Source organism: Balaenoptera musculus, chromosome 15 (assembly GCF_009873245.2).
Source record: "Balaenoptera musculus isolate JJ_BM4_2016_0621 chromosome 15, mBalMus1.pri.v3, whole genome shotgun sequence".
Taxonomy (NCBI): domain Eukaryota; kingdom Metazoa; phylum Chordata; class Mammalia; order Artiodactyla; family Balaenopteridae; genus Balaenoptera; species Balaenoptera musculus.
This window is the reverse complement of record NC_045799.1, coordinates 27243039-27268258: the sequence shown is the minus strand read 5'-3', so window position 1 is coordinate 27268258 and position 25220 is coordinate 27243039. Positions and strand designations below refer to the sequence as shown.

At 50.6% G+C, this 25220-nt stretch overlaps 1 protein-coding gene across 1 annotated transcript; it reads left to right on the top strand.

Moving 5' to 3' along the window:
• The first annotated feature begins 13727 nt into the window (after positions 1-13727).
• On the top strand, positions 13728-14969 carry ID1 (inhibitor of DNA binding 1, HLH protein). Its single transcript, XM_036827465.1, has 2 exons — positions 13728-14261; positions 14504-14969. Exons 1-2 carry the CDS (start codon positions 13839-13841, stop codon positions 14543-14545), a joined length of 465 nt encoding a protein of 154 aa, XP_036683360.1. The 5' UTR covers positions 13728-13838; the 3' UTR covers positions 14546-14969.
• Positions 14970-25220: the final 10251 nt, after the last annotated feature.

Here is a 25220-nt window from a genome sequence, read left to right as displayed (position 1 = left end):
AGCTGTGGAGCTTTTCCCCCCAAAAAACGCATCAAATTCACCCAACATCGAAACCCATCCAGGAGCCTCAAAGTTAAGAAACTCTGATCTAAACCAACTGCTGTCACACAAACAGAAACACAAGGCCGGAGATGAGCAGGGACAACCCTCCAGTAGCGCGGGGATAGTAACCTTGCAGCAGTGGGCTCAGAGTTGTTGAGATTCCGCTCAATGAGTCGGGCCACCATCCTCCTCTACTCAAAACCATCCCAGGGCTCCTATCTCACCAAAGTCCTCACTGTGGCCTCTGAGATCCAGCTATGCCCCTTCCCCCATATCTCCATGACCTTCACTTCCTAGCAGCCTTCTCCTTGCTCACTCAGCTAAAGTCACATTAGCCTCTTGAACATACCAGGCACCTTTCTGCCTCAGGACCTTTACATTGATTATGACTTCTGCCTGAAATGCTTTGCCCCCAGTAGCTGAAGGAAGTGAGAGAAGAAGTTCTTTACTGAGATATCACCTTCTCAGAGAAGCCTTTACTGATCACCCCCACCCAAGATTGCAACCCACCCCAATTCCAGTCCTTCCTATCTCCCCGTTTCCTGACTTATTTTCCTCCATAATATTTATCACCAGAGGAGATACTGTTGCACTTACCCTGCTCATCGTGTGCCCTCCTCCCCTAAATATAAACTCCACAGGGTAGTGAGTTCTGTCTGTTCTGTTCACTATAATATCCCAGTGCGGGTCCGGAGCCAGGGTCGCAGTAGGCGCTCCACAAATATTTGTTGATTGAATGAAGAAATGAGGTTTGCAAAGCACTTAGCACACAGGAAGCTAAAGGAGGCGTGATATACCCACAGGCTTTGAGAACCCCAGACTTCAACCCTAGCCCTACCCAATCCTTCTTTGACCTTCGCCAAGTCACTTGTCATTCAGGACCTCCGTGTTCATCATCCCTTAATTGGAGGTGACGCTTAGAGCATCTCTAGCATCTCTATTCAGGGTGGCTGTGAGAGTGAAACGAGATAATTATTTAAAGCCCTGATAAGTGCTTAATAAAAGTCAGCCAGCATTGCCGCTGCTATGATGATGATGATGATGATGGTGGTGGTGGTGGTGGTGGTGGTGATGCCGACAGACAGGGGTGTGTGCTGGGACCTCCACACGCAGATGCCCCTTCTCCTCCTGGGGAAGGAGGTCACGTGGGGGAGGGGCATTCAGACCAGAGTCCTGAGATGTCTCACTGGTACTTTACAGCAAGAGGATGGGACTGTTGGGGTGGGGGGCAGCTAGAGGTAAAATGCTTCCACCAGAGAAGCCCTTAGACCCTTACTTCGGCTCCCCGCTTCCCAGTTGCCCCTGCCGGTGGCCACACCAGCCGCACCACGCTCGCCGCCCGCCCAGAGAAGCTTTGGTGGGAGGGCGGCGGGAAGGCAAGCCGGTTTTTCCCACGCTCCCCAATCCCCTGAACATCTGGCTGCGAACATCTGCCTTCAGCCTTTGTCTCCGGGCCCCAGGCCGGCCTCGCACCCGCCTGCCGCCGCCCGCGGCCCCCGCCCACCTGTGAGCCGCTCCCGCAGGGCGGCTCCCGATACCCCCGCCCGCCCGGTCGGTTCCCACGGGGTGAGCGCGGGAAGCGGGGCGGCCCATCTGCCTGGCGCGGCGGGTCCGGCCGCCGGGCGGCCCCAAGGGGCGGAACGCCCCCTTTCAGGCGGGTGCGCGCCCCAGCAAAGCCCGGGGTGCGGGGCCGCTCCCTGCGCGATCGGCCCAAAGTCACTGCCGGGGCTGCCGGGGGCGCCCGGGCTCCCAGCCTCTTCGCGAAGCGTCTCCCTGATGACCTGCCCGCCGCCCCACCCCCACCTCTCCCGCCAACCCCGGACGCCCCGGGTTCCCCGCGCACCCCTCCACCTCTAGCCCCCAAGCTTTAACTGCGCTGGCCCTTTTGCCTGGAAACGCCCCTTTCCGTCCTTGCTTGCCTAACGTTTCATTTCGTGAGGTGTAAAAATGACGCACAAATATAGCGACTTCTGTTTCCAGTACCCTATTCCCACCTCCCAGAGCTAACAACCCGGCAGTTTGATGTGTTTGCTCCCCTCCCATCTTCTTTAAAAGAAAAAACCCGCCCCGCCCCCACCCACCCACCCCGATCTTACTTCCCCGACCGGGATCGAACCCATGTTCCCTGCAGTGGATGCATGGAGTCCTAAGCACTGGACCGCTAGGGAATTCCCCCCTCCCATCTTCTATAAAGAATAAAACTTTACAGGTAGTGCTAGCTTTCTGGTAACCAGTGTCCCTGTCCTTTTCTCCAAGACTACTTGCCACCCCTCCACCTCCCAGTTAACAACACGACGTGAGCATGTTTCTTCCAGGCCATGTCTTCTTATACTTTTACTACACAGAAATTTATTAACATTGTTTGTGGGTTTTTTAAATTTACAGTTTAAAAAAAAATCATTTTGCGTTTTTCCCTAAGCAGCATCATATTTTTGCATGTATACAGCAGAATACATACAGGTCTAGTTCATTCCTGTTAACCGCTGTCTACCACTCCACTGTCGTTTCATTTCCCTGTCCTCCTGTTGTTGGACGGGTCGGTACTTTTCAATCTGCTCTGCTATCTATCGGCACAGCCGCGGTGTTGCTGCCTGTGTCTCTGGCATCTTGAGGGCAGGACTGTCAGGGTATGTCCGTGGGAGTGAACTGCTGGGTCATAGGGCATTCCCATGTTCACTTTTACTCAATATCGCCGAACTGAGCTCTCAAGTGATCACACCAGTTTACATACTCACCAACGGTGGATGAGAAATTTTGTTTTCCCACATCCTCACCAATTTACATTATCGGATTTTGAAGATTTTGAGTTTGATGTGGCAGTTAGTTGCCTCCTGTGTACCTCCCAGATGTGCAAATGTTCAGGCTCAGGAGCCTCTGCCTTGTCCTTCCTCACTTCGTTTCATCTCAGCTGGCAAATCGCCTCTTCTTACAAGAAGGCCTCCCTGATCTCCCTTAGTTGACTGGGATATCTCCCAGGCCATGCCTCCCACAGCCCCTTGTGCTTCCCCATCTCAGCTCTGGCAACTGGGGGTTGACTGCCTGCCCCACCAGACCGTGAGCTCCCCAGGCAGGGACCAGGTTTGCAGGCTGTGAGGAGCCTGAAAGTGCTACAGAGAGTGCTCCTGGAAGGCTTCATCCCCTCGAAATAAGGGGCTTCTCTTTCTAGTTCCTGCGAAGTCCCCCCTTGGGAGGGCAGCAGCTCACATATCGGTGGCGTCTGGCTCCCCAGCATGTGGACACAGCAGCCAGGAACCAACCACCTGGTTCCCTGAAGCCACCAACTAGCACCTTGTTCTTTCAATGCTGTGTCTAGCACAGAGTTGGTGTGAACTAACTGTTTACAGAATGAATGGCTGACACTTTATGATTCTAAAGTTCCATAATTCAGTGGTGAAGCATGTACCCGACTATTTCAATGGGGTTACCTCTGGGAGAGGTGGAAGAGTCACAGTAATAATAATAGCTAGTGTGTATTGAATGCCGACTTTGCTAGGCACTGTTCTAAGCTCTTTATGTGATTTAACTCATTTAATCCTCATAGAGATGGGAACTCTTACCGACCCCAGTTTCATAGATGGGGAAACTGAGACACAAGGAAATGAAGTGACTTACAGACCCACAGCTTCTAAGCAATGGACTGGGATGTGGACCCGGAGCTCTCTTCCTGAGAGACCTCACCCTGCAGTCTTCTAGGAAAAGGGCCTTTTCTTCCTGAAGTGTCTCTGAGGTGTCGACTTCCTTTTTAACCAGAGCAGTTCTGCTTTTGCATCAGCAAAAAATAGTAAGACTTTTTAAAAGACGTGAGAGGTTGACCTGAGTCACAGTATCTGAGGAGTATAGCCTCACCCATGACCTGAGGCAAGGGTGCATTTGAACAGCACTTAGAGTTGGGGTGACCGCAGAGGGTGGGACTGCTTCAGGCTTTTTTGGGTGGATAGGGACCTGGGCAGGCCCTGAGAGACACACCCTCAGCCGGTTCCGGGCCCCAGGGCAGGAGGGGGCCCCAGGTGTACTGGGGCAGGTGAGTCAAGGGAGGGCTGGGCTGGGCACCAGGCAGGGGCGGTGATTTCTGCTTCTGGAAAGGGGAGCTGTGGGGCCTCCTGTGTATCACCTGTGGGCATATGGGGAACCCACCGAAGCCCCACACCAGATGCCTCTTGCCCAGTCTCCCTCCTTCCACCTCCGTGGGCCTACATGGGTCTTGCAGCAGGGGTGGTGGTCTCTGCAGTCTCTGAAGAGGGCACCCTGGCTTGAGGCATGTCTGGCTGGTGGCATCAGCTTCTGTGGCTGCCAGGGTCAGACCGGCTCCCATGCCTCTGCCCTGGGCAGAGCCCAGGTCCACATTCCTGAGCATGAGTTCCTGGGGTCTGTGTGGGTGTGGTTGAGTGGTTGTGGGTCCTTAGGGCTTATGCAGGATTCTGAAGTAAGTGTGTGTGTGTGTGTGTGTGGGGGGGGGGGGGGGGAGGTGTCTACATCTAAAAAGACTTTGGGGGACTTCCTTGGCGGTCCAGTGGTTAGGACTCTGTGCTTTCGCTGAGGAGGGTGCAGGTTCAGTCCCAGGTCAGGAAACTAAGATCCCTCAAGCCACACAGCGTGGCCAGTAAATAAATAAATAAAAAGACTTTGGGGGTGGTGGGAGGCAGTACGGGGTCTTTGAACCGGTGAAGGTGGTGTTGGTTGGGTATGTGCCTTGCAGGGAGCCGGTGCACAGGGGAAGCTGGCTTGTTGATTTGCGTTTGGTTGTTTTCTCTAAGATGCGGGCACTGTGTGTCAGCATCTTGGTGTGAACAATACTGATCTGGGTGTAAGTGTTTGTTGTGTTTGGTGAATGTGTGTTGCAGTGTAGCGTGTGTGTCTGGGTTGTGTTTCTTGAGGGTGTTGCTGTGGTGTGTTGCTTTAGTGTTCTGTTAGGTGTGACAGTTGGGTATTTCGATGTGTTGCCTCCTTGGTCTCTGTATGTTTGTTGATGTGTTGGTTGTGCAGATTTGGGTTTTGGTTGTGTGTTGGTTGTCCCTATCATGTAGTGCTGTGTTGTGGGTTTGGCAGGCTGCTCTGTTGGTTGTGTGTATCGAGGTGTTGCTGTCAGTTGATGTGTCAGTCATGTCAGTTTGCACATATGTGCTGTGTTGGTCGTATAGGTGTGTCACTCAGTGTGTGTGGGTAGCAGTGTGTTTGTGCAGCCCTGCAGATTTGGCTGAGTGACCTAAAATGGGAGGTCCCTGGGCCCCGACTCTGTGCCTCCCTTTGGCCCTGAGACCCCAGGGCAGCAGGTCCTTTGTCAGGCCACAGGAGAGCCCTCCCCGCGTCTGCAAGGGACCCAGGGAGCGGCCCAGACTGTCAGGCTCCAGCCTCCCTGTTCATTGTTCTGGGGTCTCTTTGGAAAACAGGATGGGAAGCTAAAGGTGCACCCAAGGCTGAACCCCTGTATTCCCTGACATGACCCAGGAGTCCAGCACAGAACCCCTAGGATGGAAGGGTGGTGACAGGCCTCAGTTTACAGATGGGGAAACTGAGGTCCAGAATGGGAGAGGGACTTGGTAGAGGTTTTACAGCTGTTAAGGACAGATAGCTTGAAGTCCCCACACACTCATGCACTCATCCGTAGACTCCTGCTGGTTTGGGGGGATGAAAAAATGAGACCCCTGGAAGGACACAAGACTGTGTTCTGGCTCCCATTTCTGAATGCTTTCCATGTGCTAAGTACTGAAGTGTCATAACCTTGTGGATTAAGTTCAAATTTTGGCTCCATTTTGCACATGAGGTAACCGAGGACCATAAGTTAACAATTCATTAATTCAACAGATATTACTCTAAATATTACTCTATTTTAAGTATTATGCTGTGTGACCTTGATCAAGTCACTTACCCTCTCTGGGTCAGGCCCTGTGCTCAGCTCTAGGGACATAGCAGTGACCGAAGGAGCTGTGGTTCCTGCCCCACTAGAGCTCACAGCCTGGGGAGGGTGTGGAGAAGATGGACAATTCCCAAGAAAACAAAGATCATTTCAGATGGTAATAAATTCTATGAATAATGAAGACCAGGAGAATGTGAAAGAAAGTGAATAGCCAAGGGAGATTCTAACAAGGCCTCTGAAGAGGTGACATTTGACCTGAGACTTGAAGACTGAAGAGTCTTATAAAGATCTGGATGAGCCTTCAAGGCAGAGGGAACAGCAAGGGCAAAGGCCCTGAGGTGGGACTGCACTAGTTTAGTAAAGGAGGCTGTGTGGCTGGTGAGAGAAAGGAAGGAGCAGGAGATGTGGTTGGTGTGGTTGGTGGTGCCTGCAGGGGCTGCAGGCCCGGGAGGAATTTGGATTTTCTTCTCAGCACGATGGGCAGAGAGGAGTGTTGGCTGAGCACACAGTTCTGGGGGTAGAGTGTGGAGGGGGCTCTTCTAGTCTCCCATTACGGGGGGCGGGGACAGCCAGAGCCAAAGGTCTCTCCCCTGCAGCTCCAGCAGCCCCAGCCCAGAGGCGCCGGCCTGGCGGCTGGAAGACTATGCTGTGGGCACATCTGGGGAACAGCTGCTTGGCCAGGGCCAGAGCGGGTCACGTGGCACAGGCAGGACCGCCCCGGAGCCTACAAGGCCAAGACTCCCTGGAGGGGCAGTGGGGAAAGTGCCGGACATGTACCCGAATCCCTGCAGTGTAGACACACGTGCACACAAGCCCCACAGCCCCTCACAGCCACGGCCTCAGGAGCCAGACCACCTAGGTTCGACACCACATCCTAGCTGTGTGATCTGAAGCAAGTCACTCAACTTCTCTGGACCTCGGTGACCTCAGCTGTAAGGGAGACATAATACTACCACCTATGTCATGGGTGGTTTTCTCTCGTCAACAAATACTCATTGAGTGCCTCCTGTGTGCCAGGCACTGTACTCGGCCCTGGGTTATAGCAATGACGAGAACAGCAGTGGTCCCTGCCCTCCTGAGCTCACTGTCTTAGGTTAAACTTGGAACAAGGCCTGACCCACACTGAGCACTTAGAAAATGGGAGCCATTTGCCTTGAGTCCTGGAAGCCAGAGGAAGGATTGTAAAGGCAGAAAGGGAGCAGTGGTGACAGAGACATAATAATGCAAGGCCTTCCCATTCATCACCTCCTGGCGTAGCTTATTTCATTCTCACAACCGCTCCACAGAGACGAATAAGGGTTAGGTCCAGTTTACACATGGGGAAACTGAGGCACAGCTTAATGGCAGAGCCAAGATTTGAAGGTGTGAAGGGCTGGTCCCTTCTCCTCTCTGGCCCCCAGTATTCCCATCTGTGAAATGGTGCATTATAATCACACAGCTGCTGCCAGCCCCAGGGAGCAGCTGTGAAACTCAGATGGTGCCAGGTGTGTGTGAAGGGCTTTCTGAGAGACTAGTAGTGGAACCCTGGGGTGGGACCATGGGGGTTCATTTAATGAGTCCTCCAAACTTCCTGGCCACCAAAAGAAGGGTCTGTTTTCCTGAGCTGACCTGGTAGTAGGGTTCAGAGGCAAACACTCTCTCAATTCCCACTACCAAGGAGAGGGCCAGAAAAAATGGCCATTTGGCAAAAATATAAACAGGCAGTCTTTATTTAAATTCCTTGTCAGGCCTTAAAAATGCTAGAGATAAAAACCAATGTCTGGAAGTACTGAAAATTTTCTGGAGTGAAATGAAGCCAGCTTTTCCCCAGAGGCTTAGGATGGGTGTGTGTACAGGGGGGTGTCATTATTTCAGTTGGGAAGTTTGAGGGGAGCAGAGTGAAGGGAACGTTTCAGGGGGGTCTGAAAGCCCACCTTCCAGGGCTCACTAAAAACCCCTGGGAGCAAAATTACAACCAAATGTGTCCCGGAGGGACGGGCCTAGACTTGAACAGATGTTTTTACTGTTTAGTGAGCATCTACTCTGTGCCAAGACCACAGTAGGAGCTTTTCAAGCCTCATCTCAATGACTCCTCGAAGTAGCCTAAGGAGGTAGGAACTTCTATCATTTTGCCAGTGAGGAAGCAGAGGTTCAGAGAGGTGAACGGTCTTGCTCCAGATCACATAGTATAACAAGGATTTAAATCCCGAGCTTTTGGACCCCAAGCCCCAGCCCTTTACGCTATTCCACAGCCAACTGTCTCTCCTCAAACTGTCAAAGCTTTACGTGCCATTCACATGTCTTCATTCAGGCCTTTTCTCCTTGTGCTTTTCCCACATAAAGTGCCCAGAGGATAAGTCACCTCCTCTAGGAAGCCTCCCTGATTTCCTCCAAAGTAGAACTCATCCTTTCTTTGTGTGGTTAAGGCACCTAGCAGGCAATTTTCATAATACAGTCTTGATATGGCTAGCACAGGAGGTGGACGCTCATGAACGTGAAGTGCACTTAGCTATTGGGGGGTCCTAATTGTCCCTTGACTTTCTTTCTCTCCCTATTTGTCTGCAAAGTGTCTTTGGCATTCCACCTCATCCTAGTCAGCAGTCAGGCCAGAGGGAGGTATATTAAACATTTGGAGGTAGCTTTTTATTACACAAAGTAGTACATGAATACACTTCTGTTTAAAAATATATTCAAGAAATACCTATGTGTAATGGATCATAGACCTAAAACCTAAAACTTCTGGAAAATATAAGAAAAAAGCTTTGTGATCTTGGGTTAAGCAGAGATTTTTTACATATGACAAGAAAAGCATGACTCATAAAATTAAAAATTGGACTTCATCAAATTTAAAACTTCTTTTTTGGCCGTGTTGCACCTTTGTTGCTGTGCACGGCTTTCTCTAGTTGCGGGGCAAGCAGGGGCTACTCTTCATTGCGCTGCGCAGGCTTCTCATTGCGGTGGCTTCTCTTGTTGCGGAGCACGGGCTCTAGGCACGCAGGCTTCAGTTGTTGCAGCACGCAGGCCCTAGAGTGCAGGCTCAAATGTTGTGGCGCAAGGGCTTAGCTGCTCCATGGCCTGTGGGATCTTCCCGGACCAGGGATCGAACCCATGTCCCCTGCATTGGCAGGCGGATTCTTAACCACTGTGCCACCAGGGAAGTCCTAAAACTTCTGTTCTTCAAAAGACATTGTTAAGAGGATAAAAAGCGTACACACACTAGAGAAACATTCATAAATCATATATCTCACAAGTGATATTTTTTCAAAATATATAAAGAACTCTCAAAACTCAATAATAAAACAAACAACCAAATTAAAAGAAATGGACAAAATATTAAAGGGTGCACGAGGGATCCTTGTGATGGAACTGCTCTGTGTCTTCACTCTGGTGATGGTCACACAAATCTACACATGTGATAAAACTGCACAGAACTAAATACACACAAGTGCATGTAATCAGGTGAAATTTGAATTTCAGCAGAAATCAGAGGAATCTTGTTGTAATATTGTACTGTAGTCATGCAAGATGCTACCATTAGGAGAACTGGGTGAAGGATACAAGGGGTCTCTATTATTTCTTACGACTGCATGTGAATCTACAATTATCTAAAAATCATTTTTTTATGAGCAAAAGAAATGAATATCTTCACCAAAGGAGATATATGGATGGTATATAGGCACATGAAAAGATGCTCGACATCTCTAGTCATTAGGAAAATACAAATTAATACCACAGTGAGACACTACAACACATCTATTAGAGTGACTTTTAGCTTTTATTATCCATTTTCATAAATGAGCATACAACTGTCAGAGAAGATGTGGAGGAACTGGAGTCTTTTTTTAAAAAAAATATTTATTTATTTATTGGGTTGCACCAGGTCTTAGTTGCAGCATATGGGATCTAGTTCCCTGACCAGGGATTGAACCTGCGCCCCCTGCATTGGGAGCGTGGAGTCTTAACCACTGTGCCACCAGGGAAGTCCCAGAACTGGAGTCTTAACGCTGCTGATGGGAATGTAAAATGGTACACTCACTGTGGAAAAGAGTTTAGCAGTTTCTTATAAAGTTAAATAAATATCCACTATGTGACCCAGTCATTTTACTTCTAAGTATCTGTCTAAAAGAAATGAAAGCATAGATTCATAGAAATTCTTGTATACAAGTGTTCATAACAGCTTTATTTGTACTAACCCAAAATTGTAAACAACCCAAATGCCCATCAACAAGTGAGTGATAAACAAATTGTAGTATATCCACATCCTCCTACTACTCAGCAATAAAAAGGAACAGGGCTTCCCTGGTGGCGCAGTGGTTGAGAATCTGCCTGCCAATGCAGGGGACACGGGTTGGAGCCCTGGTCTGGGAAGATCCCACATGCCACGGAGCAACTAGGCCCATGAGCCACAACTACTGAGCCTGCGTGTCTGGAGCCTGTGCTCCGCAACAAGAGAGGCCGCGACCGTGAGAGGCCAGCGCACCGCGATGAAGAGTGGCCCCCGCTCGCCACAACTAGAGAAAGCCCACTCACAGAAACGAAGACCCAACACAGCCAAAAAATATATAAATAAATAAATAAATTAAAAAAAAAAAGGAACAAACATTCTCAAAATAATTATGCTGATTTAAAGAAACTAGGCTGAAAAAACTACCAAAAAAGAGTATATACTCTATACATTATATACTGTATATACTATACTCGAGTATATAAAATTCTAGAAGATGCAAACTGATCTATAGAGTGCTTGAGCACTGGGTAAGAGAGAGGGGAGGGAGTGATTACAAGGGGCAGATTAAAACTTTTAGGTGTGTTGAAGTATACAATTTTCTTAAATGTGGTGATGGTGCATGGGTATATATGTATGTCAGAACTTATCAGCTTGGACTCTTTAAATATATGCACTTTGTGTATGTCAATTATACTTCAGTAACATTCTTTTAGGGAATTCCCTGGCAGTCCAGTGGTTAGGACTTGGTGCTGTCACTACCGAGGGCCCGGGTTCAATTCCTGGTGGGGGAACTAAGATCCCACAAATCAAGCAGCTTGGCCAGAAAAAAACAAAAAGCAAAAACACTGTTTTTTAAAAAACAGAAGAATTAAATACCCCTGTGAAGATCAAAGTGAAATTCTGATTTCATATTGCTCCCCGTCCCTTCTCAGGTAATGTTAATAATTTGTTGTTTATCCTACTTTTTTTTTTTTTTTGCTTTCTAATATTTTTTATTGAGGTGGAATTTAAATACAATGAAATGCACAAAAACATATAATTCGAAGTGTTTTGACTAAATCATACACTGTGTAACCCACATCTCATCATGATATGGACCATTTCTATCCCTCCAGAAAGGTTCCCCACACCGTACCCTGGCAATTCTCACCCTCCACCCCCAGAGGCAACCACCATTCTGATTTCTTTCCCCTAGATTAGCTGTGCCTGTTCTAGAACTTCAAATAAGAGAAATCACACAGTACTGTGTTTGAAATTTTTTTCTGTAGCATAATTTCCTCCCTTGTTTTAAATTCATTTCCAGATACACACGTACTCAGGAGCAATAAGAGGTCCTACCTTGACCCCCAGTCTAAAACTTGCTTTCTCCATCAACAGTAGGATCTAGATATCTCTCAGAGCCATGCTTCCCACCTGCTGCATAGCCAGGCCACTGCATTGACTTCCATTAATAATTTATATCATGTTGATGGACATTTAGGTTATTTCAACTTCCCCTCTCTTGCAAGTAGCACCTCAGTGAAACATGCTGAACAGACATCCTTTGTGCCCCTGTGTGTAGGTTTCTCTGGAATTAATTCCAGCAAGTAGAATTGCTGGATCAATTAATAAACACTAGGTAATGAATTAATATTCTAATTTCCTCTGGTTGGTCATTGTCCTTCCAATTCTTTTGCACAGCAAAAAGTTCTCTCCAATAATTAGAGGATTGCTAAACAAAGCCTAGGGAGTTTGGAGAGTTTGGGGTAGGGGAGTGCTAAGGGGATGAGGAGTCCAGTTAATTAGTGATCTCTCTCCTTTGAAGCTGGTCTTACTGATCAGCTTTCCTGGTTTCCAGATGTGGAGGCAGGGGGTCGGTTTGTCGGCCCCTCCCCCAACGTGTGGGAAAAGGAAACTCGCTGATACCCAGTGAATTAATTGCAGGGGGAAACAGGGCCACAATATCATCCTCTCCTATGTGAGCACATAATTTTAGCCCCGCTAACGCTGTGTGACCTTGGATGGCTATTCTGAGCCTCAGTTTCCCCGCCTCTAGCCTATCCAGGGCTCGGGAGGCGGACTGCCTACCCTGGCAGGAAGGAACTGCATTACAATAAAGTGCCCTTGTTATAATAATGCAGCCATTACAACAGCTCTGGCTCCTGGGAAGCTTCTTGAGCCTCGGTTTCCTCCTTTGTATAAAGAAACCAAACAACTCCCCTCTTAGAGTTGTGGCGCGGACCGCATAAAATTGACAAAGCAAACTCTTCACACAGTGCTTGGCACCAAGTAAGAATGCAATAAATCGTCACCTTTGTCATTATCGAAATACCAGGCAGAAGTTAGGGCTCAGAGAGGGCCCGACACTCAACTAAATTCATCCAGCAGCAGAGTTGGAATCGGAACTCTTTCCCCAGGCGTGAGCTGGAAGCTAGAAGTGGGGAGGAGGCGGTGAAGAAACCTCCCAAGTGGCCGGAGCTGTGGGCCTGGTGGAGAGATTCCCAGGTGTGGGGCGGGGAGGTAAGGTGACCCTTGCCCAGCGACCGCGCCCGCGAGGAGGGCATTCCCATGCCTCCCACCTAAGGCCTGCAGGTGACTGGCGGAGCTGTGGGTAGCTGGGGAGCTCCGGGGCTGGGTTTGCCGTCTCCATGGCGACCGCCCGCGCGGCGCCAGCCTGACAGCCCGTCCTGGTTTTATGAATGGGTGACGTCACGGGCCTGGCGTCTAACGGTCTGAGCCGCTTGTTCAGACGCTGACACAGAGCAGCCCCGGGAGTGGGGTGGGTGGGAGGGGGGAGACTCGAGCTCCGCAGCTGCCGCGCCGTGGGAGGGAGACCCTGATCCGAGGTCTTTGGAGGGGAAGGCAAAAAGGGAGAAAAAAATTTTAATTGCTTAATGATGCAGATTTGGGGAATTTTTGCAGGGGGCTGTAAATCCAGGGGAGAATCAGGGAAGGCAGTCCACTCTGGGCGCCTTCTATCTTGTTCAGGTCCCAGAGACCCAGTCCCCAATCCTGGAGGAAGACTTTCCAGAATTAATTGCTCCCATCCCAAGGGGCCTGGGTAAGCCCGCCTGGTCCCAGGAACATTAACCAGCAACATTCTCTGGGAATTGGGAAAGGACACCGCCCCGGTGGGCAGAGTGTAAAGGAGGGCCCGCTGTAAGTTTCAGCTCAAATATTTGGGAGATCAGGGTCCCAGAGATAATCTTCCAATAGGGTTCAGAAGCCCAGGCTCAAGTACTGGGCTCTCTGGGCGACCCAGATCCAGCTGCTTCTCCATCGGGACCTCAGTTTCCCTCATCTGTAAAATGGGGCTGGAAAAGTGAGAAAATTAACCTGGGAAAACTGATTCTTGGAATCTTTTCGTTATTGGTAATACCGGTTTAGCCTCCTTCCCGAGGAGCCCAAGGCAGCCCTTGCCTCCACTAGCGACCTTGCACCGTGTTCTCCCACTCTCTCTGTTCTTGAGTCTCAGGTCCCTTTTCCACACCGGTGAGGGTGCACTAGTAGAGCAGGAGGCGGGACCCAGAAGAGCTCTAGGCCGCGCCTCCGGACCTCCCATTGGCTGTTTTTGAACGTCTGAGACCGCCCCCCACGGTGGGGGGGCGGGGCGCCGCGGCGTCTCTATAAAAGTCGAGCGGTGGGGCTGGTATCTAGCTTTCTACAGCAGTCTCTTTACCGTTTCAACTTCTTCCCGCACTCCCGGCGTCCGCCTCCTCCGTACGCTTCACCTTCTCTCACCCAGACGCCAGAATCATGAAGGTCGCCAGTGGCAGCGCCGCGGCCGCCGCGGGCCCCAGCTGCGCGCTGAAGGCGGGCAAGACTGCGGGCGGCGCGGGCGAGGTCGTGCGCTGCCTGTCCGAGCAGAGCGTGGCCATCTCGCGCTGCGCCGGCGGCCCCGGGGCGCGCCTGCCCGCTCTGCTAGACGAGCAGCAGGTGAACGTGTTACTCTACGACATGAACGGCTGCTACTCGCGCCTCAAGGAGCTGGTGCCCACCCTGCCCCAGAACCGTAAGGTGAGCAGGGTGGAGATCCTCCAGCACGTCATCGACTACATCTGGGACCTGGAGTTGGAGCTGAACTCGGAATCCCAAGTCGGGACCCCCGGGGGCCGGGGACTCCCCGCCCGGGCTCCGCTCAGCACCCTCAACGGCGAAATCAGCGCCCTGGCGGCAGAGGTGAGGTCCGAGTTGGAGTACGAGATCATTTTCCTTCCACGGATGGGGAAACTGAGGCCCAGAGAGGGAGGGGTTATTTGACCCTATGTCCGCCCTATCCTTTCGGGCACCTAGCTAGCTGCTCAAGGATGTCCAAGGAGATCGGAAAAGGTGCTGCCTCCTCGTGTTTCCTGGGGAAGAGGGACTTGCAGCCCTGTTCCCTCCAACCTGCCCGTCTCACTTCTCTCTCCGTTTCATCACAGGCGGCGTGCGTTCCAGCGGACGATCGCATCTTGTGTCGCTGAAGCGCCGCCCTCAGGGACCGGCGGACCCCAGCCCTTCAGGGGGCGAGAGGAATAACTGTTCTCTGGTCCTTCCAAGCGCCTCGCCGGAGCTGGGGAGGAACAAGACAGATCGGCGGCCATTGGGCGCTTGCTGGATCCAGCCCGGGGCTGGGGGACTGACAGGGCAGGCTGACCGTCCCTCCTCGCCCACCAGCCACCAGAGACTTGGGGGAGTCCCCCCGTGTGTTTCTATTTTTTGAAAAGCAGACATTTTAAAAAATGGTCACGTTTGGTGCTTCTCAGATTTCTGAGGAAATTAATTGCTTTGTATTGTATATTACAATGATCACCGACTGAGAATATTGTTTTACAATAGTTCTGTGGGGTTTTTTTGTTTTTGTTTTTGTTTTTTTTTGGTTATTAAACAAATACTTTCGATGGTGAAGTTGCAGTGACTTCTTGGATTGAGGGGAGGGGTCTGGGCTGGGGTGACCCCTGACCCTTTTCGCAGCTGCTGCTAGGGGGAGGGGACTGGAAGGCCACATCTGGACTGTCGCTTTTACTGACCTGAAATGAGTGTTTCCGGTGTCTTTAAAGTCTATTCTTTCCCCCCATCCCTGGCCATTTCCCCGCTCCCTAGTGTCATAAAATTAAATCCTTTAGACTTTTAGGGTTTCTCAAAGTGGTCATTGGGTCATATGGGTCACCTGGGGAGGTTGTTAAATGCAGATCAACCTGCCAAGGCCCCCTCTGGGTTGAAGAGTATTCAAGTCAGTTACATTGGAGAACCAGGTCACCGGACCACCTGCATCTTGGCCGAAATGGGTGAAGCCAGATCCACAGGAAAGGGACTTTCCCAGAACCTCAGCTTGTCGGGGGCAGGACTTCCATCTTGCCCCATTCCCCTGTAGGAGGTGCCTCCCCCACGGGCTCCAGGCTTGTCCAAGTGGGTGAGCAAGTTGGCAGGGCCAGCCTGGGCACAGCTGCTGGGCCACCTGCTCTGGGTCTGGACTCGGCCCCCTCACCCTGGCCTGGCTATGCCAGCAGCTCACAGACCTTCTCTCTCCCCCAGAGCTCCTGTGTGGGCTCTGAGGAGGAGTGGGCGAGTCAGTCTCCAGCTCCGGAGCAGGAAAAAGGTGTCATTGACAAGGACCTATCTGCCTGGACATGTGTGGAAGTTTGTACTCATGGGGGAGTGCATATGAGTGTCTGGACCTGTGTGTGTGACATGAGTGAACTGGTTGTTACCCTGTGGGGCTGGGTCATCTGTTGGTGTGCAGGCCTGGGGGTGTGGATGAGGATACACATGGGGATGTGTGCAGAAGGGCAAATGTGAGCACATGTGTTCTGCAGATAAGTGAGCAAACTCCAGCTGTTTGGGCTGGTGTGCTCTGCTGAAATGCACTGTGCAGCTCTTGGCCTGGCTCTGGCTTGATGGATGGGTTTGTGTGTCTGGGGGCTGCAGAACTGCACTGGGTTTCTAAGTGTCTTCTGTAGATTGGCTGGCATTCCTGGGTCTCTGCTGGTCTGGGAGTGGGGGTGGGGTGGTAGATTTATTCAAGCAAACCCTTCCTAAAAAGTTCAAGTACCGCTGTTCCAGGCAGTTGTGAGGCCCTTGGGGACACCAACCCTTAAGTATCCCTACCAGGCAGTTGCCAGGTATTACACAGGTAGAAACTGAGCCCCAGAAAAGGCAAAGAACTTGTCCCAGAGAGCGTAAGGACTGTTAATATATTTTGTCAATAAATAAAATAGAATAAATAGCACCAAGCACCACGAGCCTGACTGTACTCTAAACCCTTTACATAAAGGATTTCATGGATCCCTGTGGGGCTAAGGGCAGGATTCTGAATAATAATAATGCAGACTATCATCTATTGAGCACTAACAATAAACCAGATATCAACCCCCTCCCCGAGCACATTCTAGACTTTATCAAAGAGCCCAGTATTTGGAGGTAAATCGTGTCCTTCGCTACTGCCCACTCAACTCTCCACCGGCTACTGTTTTGTAGCATTAACTTCACAGAATTGTTGTAGAGAATAAATGAAATAGAGCACTTAGCACGTAGTGTTTGCTAGCTATAAATTATCATTATTAACTGTCCCCTGAATGTCCTTGCACTGTCCTCAGAGGCACACGTGTGCACCCACTCCCTCCCGCGTCCCCCCCCACCCGCCTACCAGCCCACCCACCGGGCAGTGGGCGTGTCCCCGCGAGTACTCCCCCACGGCACGGCCCTTTTCCAGGAGAGGAAGGGGCTGTGCCGGAGGGGTGGGGGCCCGGGTCACCTCCCCCGCAGTGCAGGCACACTCTGGCTTCCACGTTTCCCTCTTTTCCCCTTTGGCCCGGGCCCAGCCCATCTGGAGGCCGGCTCGGCGGCGGCCTGGGAGCGTTTCCATCAGCTGGGCCCGAGGAATGCGGAGCTATTTAACCTGAGCATCCCCAGGTGTACGGAGGCGCCTGGCTGTCTGGGGCCCGCCGCCTTTGGCACGGCCGCGCTAGACAAACAGCGCGCCGCCCCCGCCCTGCCCCTCCGCCCGCAGCTGCAGCCGGGCCTGGGAACGGGCGGGCGCCGGCGGCTTGCATAAGAGGCTCGCGCCCCGCGGAGGGAGGGGCGGGGGGTGACGGGGGCCGCCGGGGGGTGTGAGAGCAAGAGTGTGTGTGTGCACGTGTGTGCGTGCGTGTGTGCAGCGCGCAAAACCCTGCTGCGTGTGTGTGTACAGCACTCAAAACCCTGCTCTCTGCGTGTTTGTGTGTGTGTGTGTGTGTGTAGCACACAAAACCCTGCTCCTTTGGGCCGCCGCTGGGGAAATCATTAACTCCTTAACCCTGCCGACTGGGGGCAGGAGCTGGGCGGTGCGGGGGTGGGGGTGGGGGGAGGAGACCGCAGAGAAAAACCAGGACAAAGTTCCTTGGGCATTGGACCCTGCCTCTCCAGGGCTTTGGGGCCCAAGAGCTGAAGGATTTTTTTCTTTTCTTTAACAAACACTTCTAGAGCGCTTATTCTGTGCCGGGTACTATACTAAACTCAAAATTAATTTGGTTAATCCTCCTCACAGCTGTAAGGGGGCAATGCTATCACATGCTCATTTTAATAATAGCAACAACAGCAGCACAACAGTAAAGGTAAGATAACATTTTAGTAGGGAGGCTGGTAGAACACTGCCTCTGAATCAGCCTTGATGCTCCTCACTTCGCCTGTCTGAGCCTCCATTTTCTCATCTGGGAAATGGGCTCCAGAACCTCAGCCTCAAGGATCAATTGAAGGGATGTGAATGGAAAGCTTGGCACCAGGACTGGCTCAGTGTAGACACTCGGTATATGTTGGTATAAAATGTTTTGTGCCCTCACTAAGGGGATTATCTCATGAGCCCTATCAGGTGTGTGAACCCATCGCTATTCCTACTTTTCAGATGAGAAAAGGAAGACATCAGAGAAGTGAAGTGACCCACCCAAGGCCACACAGGGACTGACTTAGAACTTTCTGGAAACCAGGCTTCTGAGGGGCTTCACGTTCCCACAGGACGTCCAATTGAGCTATTTTTTTTCTTTTAAAACAGGAATGAATTTTTTTAAATCAGTTTTTGTTTTTTAATGTATTCATTTTTTATTTTTGACTGCTTTGGGTCTTCGTTGCTGCACGCGGGCTTTCCCTAGTTGTGGCGAGGGGGGCGCTACTCTTCATTGTGGTGCATGGGCTTCTCATTACAGTGGCTTCTCTTGTGGCGGAGCATGGGCTCTAGGCACGTGGGTTTCAGTAGTTGTGGCACGTGGGCTCAGTAGTTGTGGCTCTTGGGCTCTAGAACGCAGGCTCAGTAGTTGTGGCGCCCAGGCTTAGTTGCTCTGCAGCACCCAATTTAGCTTTTTCATCTTATTTCCAATTGAAATCCCACCGGGTCATTATATATTTTTGTTTTAAACACATAAACTGGAAAAATGCAAGACATAATGCATATCACAATTTTTGCAACTCATGTTTTGGCATTTCTTAATTTTAAAAAATCTAACGAGAGCCTTGAAAGATGGAAACGGCCCAGGCTCTCTCTTCCTCTAAGAGGTCCTGGGCCAGGTCCAATGTGACCTGGTTCTGAGAAGACAGGCCCCACAGTGGGGCACAGGTCTTGAACCAGGTAGTGACCAACCAAACTGTGGACATGTCTGCTTGGGTCCTGGTGGCTAGGGATCACTAGGCCCTGACCTCTGGATGCACATGCCCCCCTCCACAGAGGTCAAGGGGGTTTCATGCACAAACACCAACCTTGCACCTGCCAATTTGAGTCACCCAGACCTCAAAGTGCCCCTGGAGTCGCCTCCCCACCCCCCAACATTGCCTCCTGAGCCTAAGACTCAGGGGTAAAACCTTTCCTCACACCAGCTACTCTTATTGAGTCCCAGGGACTGCACCCAGGGAGGGCTCCCAGCTGTCCAGGTCACACACTGCAAGGCTTTCCATTGACAGTTGGGCCTGGGAGTCCAGCCTGACTGCCAGAGGGAAAGGTGAGTCATGGCCCAGCCAGGGTCCCGGCGCCGCTTTCCGGGAAAGGGAAGGGAACGGAAGAGAGGAAATCAAAAGGCCTGGAGGCGCACAAGGCGGCGGGGTGTTCTTATCTTCCCGGGACCGCCCTGGCTGGCGCTTCCTGCCCCAACTCTTGCAAAATGGATTTCCCAGCGCTGCCCCCAAGAGGGGCACCGCGGGCCTTACAGGGTTGCATCAGGGCCTTGTGCAAGGCATAGCTGGTGGGGAGGGCGATGCTGCAGGCCAAGAGGGGGCAAGGGAAGGGGGACTCGGCTTCTAGGTCCAGTGCCACTTCTGATTAGCACTTGCCACCTCCCTGGCCTTCAGCATCCTCAGCTTTATAATGGGTGTTACAGCCACTGTTCTGAGGTTTCAGTGACATCATCCCCGTCCCATCCACTCCTCAAGCCTCACCCAAGCCAGGCCATTGTCATCTCTACCTGGAAAACTGTACCAGCCCCAACTGGTTCATTCAACAAACATGTTGGCCCTTGAACAATGTGGTTTTGACCTGCACGAAGTCCACTTATAAACGGATTTTTTTCAATAGTAAACACTACAGCAGGGGTCCCCAACACCCGGGCCGCAGACCGGTACCTGTCTTGGCCCTGTTAGGAACCAGGCCGCTCAGCAGGAGGTGAGCGGCGGGCGAGCCAGCGAAGCTTCGTCTGCGGCTCCCCACGCTCGCATTACCGCCTGAACCATCCCCCCGCCCCTCCCCGGTCCGTGGAAAAATTGTCTTCCACGAAGCCGGTCCCTGGTGCCGAAAATGTTGGGGACCGCTGCACTACAGGACTACAAGATCGGGGGTTGGCTGAAACCTCTGATGCAGAACCACGGATGCGGAATCCCCGATAAGGAGAGCTGAGTATAAACTACACGCGGATTTTCACTGCGTCGGGTCGGTGTCCCTAACCCACGCATTGTTCAAGGGTCAACGGTAGTTACAAAGTTTCTACCTGTGCTAGGAGCGGGTTGCAGGAGCTAAGAATTAGATAAAAATGCTTGCCCTACTGGAATTTACGTTCCTAGTGGAAGAAGACAGACAGTAAATAAATATGCATAAGCATAATCAGAGGTGGATTTACCCTGAAATGACTGAAGCTTACATTTCAAGTCTTCACATCTGGAAGGAGTCCTAGCAGTGAGTTATGTGGGGTTTTGTTTGTTTGTTTGCTTTGTGGGGGTGTATTTTTGTAAAATTTGCAAGATGTTGTGCCTAGATTGCAAAAATCTAGGCCCACAAAACCTAGATTCTCTCCTGTATATGCAGGGGGCGTGCAACAGGATCCAAGCTTGAAGGCAAGGCTGCTGGAGGCGGAGCAGAATCACGTCTACTCGGTTGTTCATTTTTTCAGCTTGAGACCCCGATCTCTGAGCGGCAGAGAAGAGCTGGGTGGATCAGCGCGCTCCAGCACAGCTGAACTCACTCAGCTCACAGCAAACCTGGGCGCCCTGCCCGCTCCGCCCTTTCTCGGACCACTGGCCCCCCCTTGCCGGGAAGACCCAGAACTGCGCCAGCGCCGGCGAGAAACCAGGCCTGGTTCCCGAGGGCGGCGAAGGCTGGTGCCTTTGCGGCCTCTGGCGGACTGTCTGGGAACTGCAGCCAGAGCTGTGATGTCTGTGTCTGGTATGTGACTGTGTGTCTGCGTACATGTACACAGCAGGCGACGCATCCAGAAATCTCCACCCAGCTCCTGCTCTGATCAGGGCCTTAGTTACTCTTTCCCCCATTCTTTCGTACTCTTCCTTCTTCCTTGCTGTATGACAGCCCCCTCTGAGCCTCATTCCCTCATCCACAAGAGGAGGAGATCTTAGGCAAATTCTTGACATTTTTTAAAATTGTGAAATGTATTATACACACAAAAGGGTACATATCACGAATGCATACAGTTTAAAGACAATAATAAAATAAACACTTAAGTATCAGCCACCCTGCTTAAGAAATAAAAGATTAAATCTTTCTGTGCCCCTCTGGATAAAATCCCCACTCTCCCTGTAAAGACATTACCACTATTCAGAACTTTGTGTTATTTAATCATTTGTTTTTCTTTTATTTTCTCCACATACGTACCAGTGTGCATCCTTAAATAATCTATTGCTTAATTTTACCTGGTTTTGTCTCTTATAGAATCATACTAAAAAATAAATAAATAGAATCATACTGTGTGTAGTTTTCTGTCACTTGCTTTTCTCATGCAATATGAATTACACTAGAGCCATCCACATTGATGTGTGTAGCCTTAGTTCACTCACTTTTCACTGCATATAGTATTCTATAATGTGATTTTTTTTTTTTTGGCCGTGCTACTCCTCATGCAGGATCTTAGTTCCCCAACCAGGGATCGAACCCACAACCCCTGCAGTGGAAGCGGGGAGTCTTAATCACTGGACTGCCAAGGAAGTCCCTATAATGTGATTTATTTACCCAATCCTCTGTTGATGGACCTTTGGGTTGTTTCATTGTTTTTGCTATTATCAGCAGGGCTGCTCTGAGTGTCCTTGTGCATATCTCCCAGTGAAGATGTGTGTGAAGGAGATGGCTGCATCACAGGACATACACAGTTTAAATGTTATCAGGTTGGACTGGAGTCTATTTTGATTAAACAGAGGAGTCAGAACTGGGAAGTCCCTTACATACCACTTAACCCAACACACTCACTGTAGAGATAAGATAAGGAAAACCCAGGGCTTCCCTGGTGGCGCAGTGGTTGAGAATCTGCCTGCCAATGCAGGGGACACGGGTTTGAGCCCTGGTCTGGGAAGATCCCACATGCCGCGGAGCAACTAGGCCCATGAGCCACAACTACTGAGCCTGCGCGTCTGGAGCTTGTGCTCCGCAACAAGAGAGACCGCGATAGTAAGAGGCCCGCGCACCGCGATGAAGAGTGGCCCCCGCTTGCCACAACTAGAGAAAGCCCTTGCACAGAAACGAAGACCCAACACAGCCAAAAATAAATAAATAATTAATTAAAAGAAAAAAAAAAAGAAAAAGAGAAAAAAAGAAAAGGAAAACCCAGAGAGGTTAAGTGACTTGCCCAGCGTCCCCAGCCTTGGCCTCCCCATTTTGAGGATTAGCAAGACTATTTCATCGTTAAAATTGTCTTCTGGGCTGTTTTTAGAATTCTGGACAAAGTAGAAACAAGGATATTCCTTGGAAACCATCCCACAGACACACACACACACACACACACACACACATTCACTCCATCTCCAAGTCCTGCCAATTCTAACCCCCTAAATGTATCCCAAATCCATGCATTTCTGCCCATCCCCCTGGCTTCCATTACCTCTCACCCGGACATTGCAGTAGCCCCCTCATTGGTCTCCCTGCTTTTAGCATTGTCCCCCCCACATTCTCCACATGGCAGCCAGAGGGATCTTTCTAAAATGTAGGCAGGGCTTCCCTGGTGGCGCAGTGGTTGAGAATCTGCCTGGCAATGCAGGGGACACGGGTTCGAGCCCTGGTCTGGGAAGATTCCACATGCCACGGAGCAACTAGGCCCGTGAGCCACAACTACTGAGCCTGCGCATCTGGAGCCTGTGCTCCGCAACGGGAGAGGTCGCAACAGTGAGAGGCCCGCGCACCGCGATGAAGAGTGGCCCCCGCTTGCCGCAACTAGAAAAAGCCCTCGCACAGAAACGAAGACCCAACACAGCCATAAATAAATAAATAAATAAATAAATAAATAAATAAATAAATAAATAAATAAATAAAATGTAGGCAGAACATATCACTTGCCTGCTTAAGAGGCTCCTGTACCTTCCAGTTGCTCTTAGAATACAATCCTAATTCTGTACCACAGCTCACAAGGCACAGTAAGGCCTGGTTCCTGCCTATGTCCTCCCACTCACCTGCACTCACCTCACGGCTCTCCTGTCACTTTGGTCACTTTCCAATTACTCTTCCCTGACTGGGAGGCCTTTGCATGTGCTGTGCCTGTTGCCTGAAATTCTATGCCCCACAAATAAACATTCTTGTCACTTAGGTCTCAGCCCAAATGTTCCATCAGAGGGGTCTTCCTGACCATAACATCTCCTTTCTTTTTTTTAGAAAAAATATTTATTTATTTGTTTATTTGGCTGTGCCAGGTCTTAAGTTGCAGCATGCATGCGGGATCTAGTTCCCTGACCAGGGATTGAACGCAGGCCCCCTGCATTGGGAGAACAGAGTCTTAACCACTGGACCACCAGGGAAGTCCCACCATCTCCCTTCTTTCTTTCTTTTTTTTTGGCCGCTCCTCTTGTGGGATCTTTGTTCCCCGACCACGGACTGAACCCGGGCCCTCGGCAGTGAAAGCGCAGAGTCCTAACCACTGGACCACCAGGGAATTCCCACCATCTCCTTTCATTCCCTGCCTTTCTCCCTGTTTTTTGTTTCCTTCCTAGCACCATTCATATCTGTAATTGTCCTTGGGGAAATCTGCTTAACCTCTCTGGACTCGTTGCACTTAGAACAACTTATTATCCTTGTGGCAGTTTTTTAAAATGGCCACAATTATTCCTTCCATTGAAAGGTGGGTCTATGTCCCCTCCCTGTGAACCTGGATGGGTTTCTGTGACTGCTTTGACCAACAGTTTACAGCAATTGATGCTACGTGACTTCCAAGGCTAGATTAGGAAAGGGTGTTCAGCCTCCGTCTGGTTTTCCTGGGCACTCACTCTGGAGGAAGCAGCAGCAAGGTGAGCCTGCCATGAGACCATCCTGCTGGCAAGGCCACGGGCAGGCACTCCCGATGACACTGCCAGCTGAGCTCAGCCATCCAGTCATTCAGGTCTACATGAAGCTATCTTGGATCCTCTGGACTAACCCGTCTGTCGGCTGAATCCCACTGAGTGACCACAGTTGACGCCACAGGGAGCAGAAGAATTGCCCAACCAAGCCCTGCCTGAATTCTTGATCCATAGAATCTGTGAGATGTAATAAAATGGCTGTTGTCTTAAGACACAAAGTTTTGGAGTAGTTGTTACTAAACAATATAAAACCAAAACAATCTTGTGTGTTTGTTCCCTTGTTTATTGTGACTCCTTTCTGTAGGACGGGGGCTCCATGGGCTGCTTTGTTCTCTGCTGTATGACCTCTGTCCAGCACAAAGCCTGGCATACAATTGGTGCTCAGTAAATACTTGTTGAATGAAAGACAGCGTGGATGAATAGAGGTACGCACACTATACTCGGCTCCAGCTCCATTCACCCTGCTGGGTGGGGTTTTGGGGACAATCCTGCAGATACCTTGGCATTGGGAAGAGGGGCACCCAAGTTCCTGCCATCCCCTGGCAGCCCGGTCCCTAGCTCTGGAAGTGGGTACTGAGAGTTGCTTTGATCACCAAAGCCCACTGGGGCATCAGGGCCTCTCCAGTAAGTGCCCACCTGCCATGACCTCTCTTCTATGGTCCAGCCTCTGGGCTTTGCATAAGTTCCTTCCAATGATGTCTTTCAAGCCTCCTTTATCTGAAGTCACTTCCTCCAGAAAGCTGGTCCGGTTTGGGAACTTTCCCAGGCTCTCTATCTGACCTCCAGAAACAAGTCTCCTCAACTGCTTCTTTTTTTTTTTTTTTAATATTTATTTATTTATTTGGTTGTGCCAGGTCTTAGTTGCGGCACATGGGCTCCTTAGTTGTGGCATATGAACTCTTAGCTGCGGCATGCATGTGGGATCTAGTTCCCTGACCAGGGATCGAAACCAGACCCCCTGCATTGGGAGCGTAGAGTCTTATCCACTGCGCCACGATGGAAGTCCCTCAACTGCTTCTTGATCACAGACAATTCCAGGGATTTCTCTAAGATCATTCCTGCTCAGTGTCTGCAGAGCACCTCCTTGCCCTATACTGTTATCTCCCAACAAGGACACACAGCCCTCTCTCCTGCAGTTCAGTCCTCTGACAAGGACAGCCCCATCCCAAGATACCTATGTGTCAAGCCCTCTGCTAGGTGTTTTGCTGCCAGTATCTCATTTCAACACCTTCACAACCCAGTGAGGTCAGATTCATAATTATCTCATTTTATAAATAAGGAAGCTGAGGTTCCAAGAGGGAAAATAAGTTCCAGGTACATGGCTGGCAAGTAATCTTCTGGGATCCAATTCGTCATCGTCATCATTATGATTGTAATTTCTTAACGTACTGACTGTAAAGGTAACGATCCACTAAAGGACGTTAAATTCTGGGGGTCAGACTT

What these genes read in the sequence shown, in the direction of transcription:
- ID1 (XM_036827465.1), top strand. Translation starts at nt 13,839, where the DNA reads ATGAAGGTCGCCAGTGGCAGCGCCGCGGCCGCCGCGGGCCCCAGCTGC. An exon ending in TCAGCGCCCTGGCGGCAGAG is followed by an intron (nt 14,262 to 14,503) that starts GTGAGGTCCGAG and finishes GTTTCATCACAG; the next exon opens with GCGGCGTGCGTTCCAGCGGA.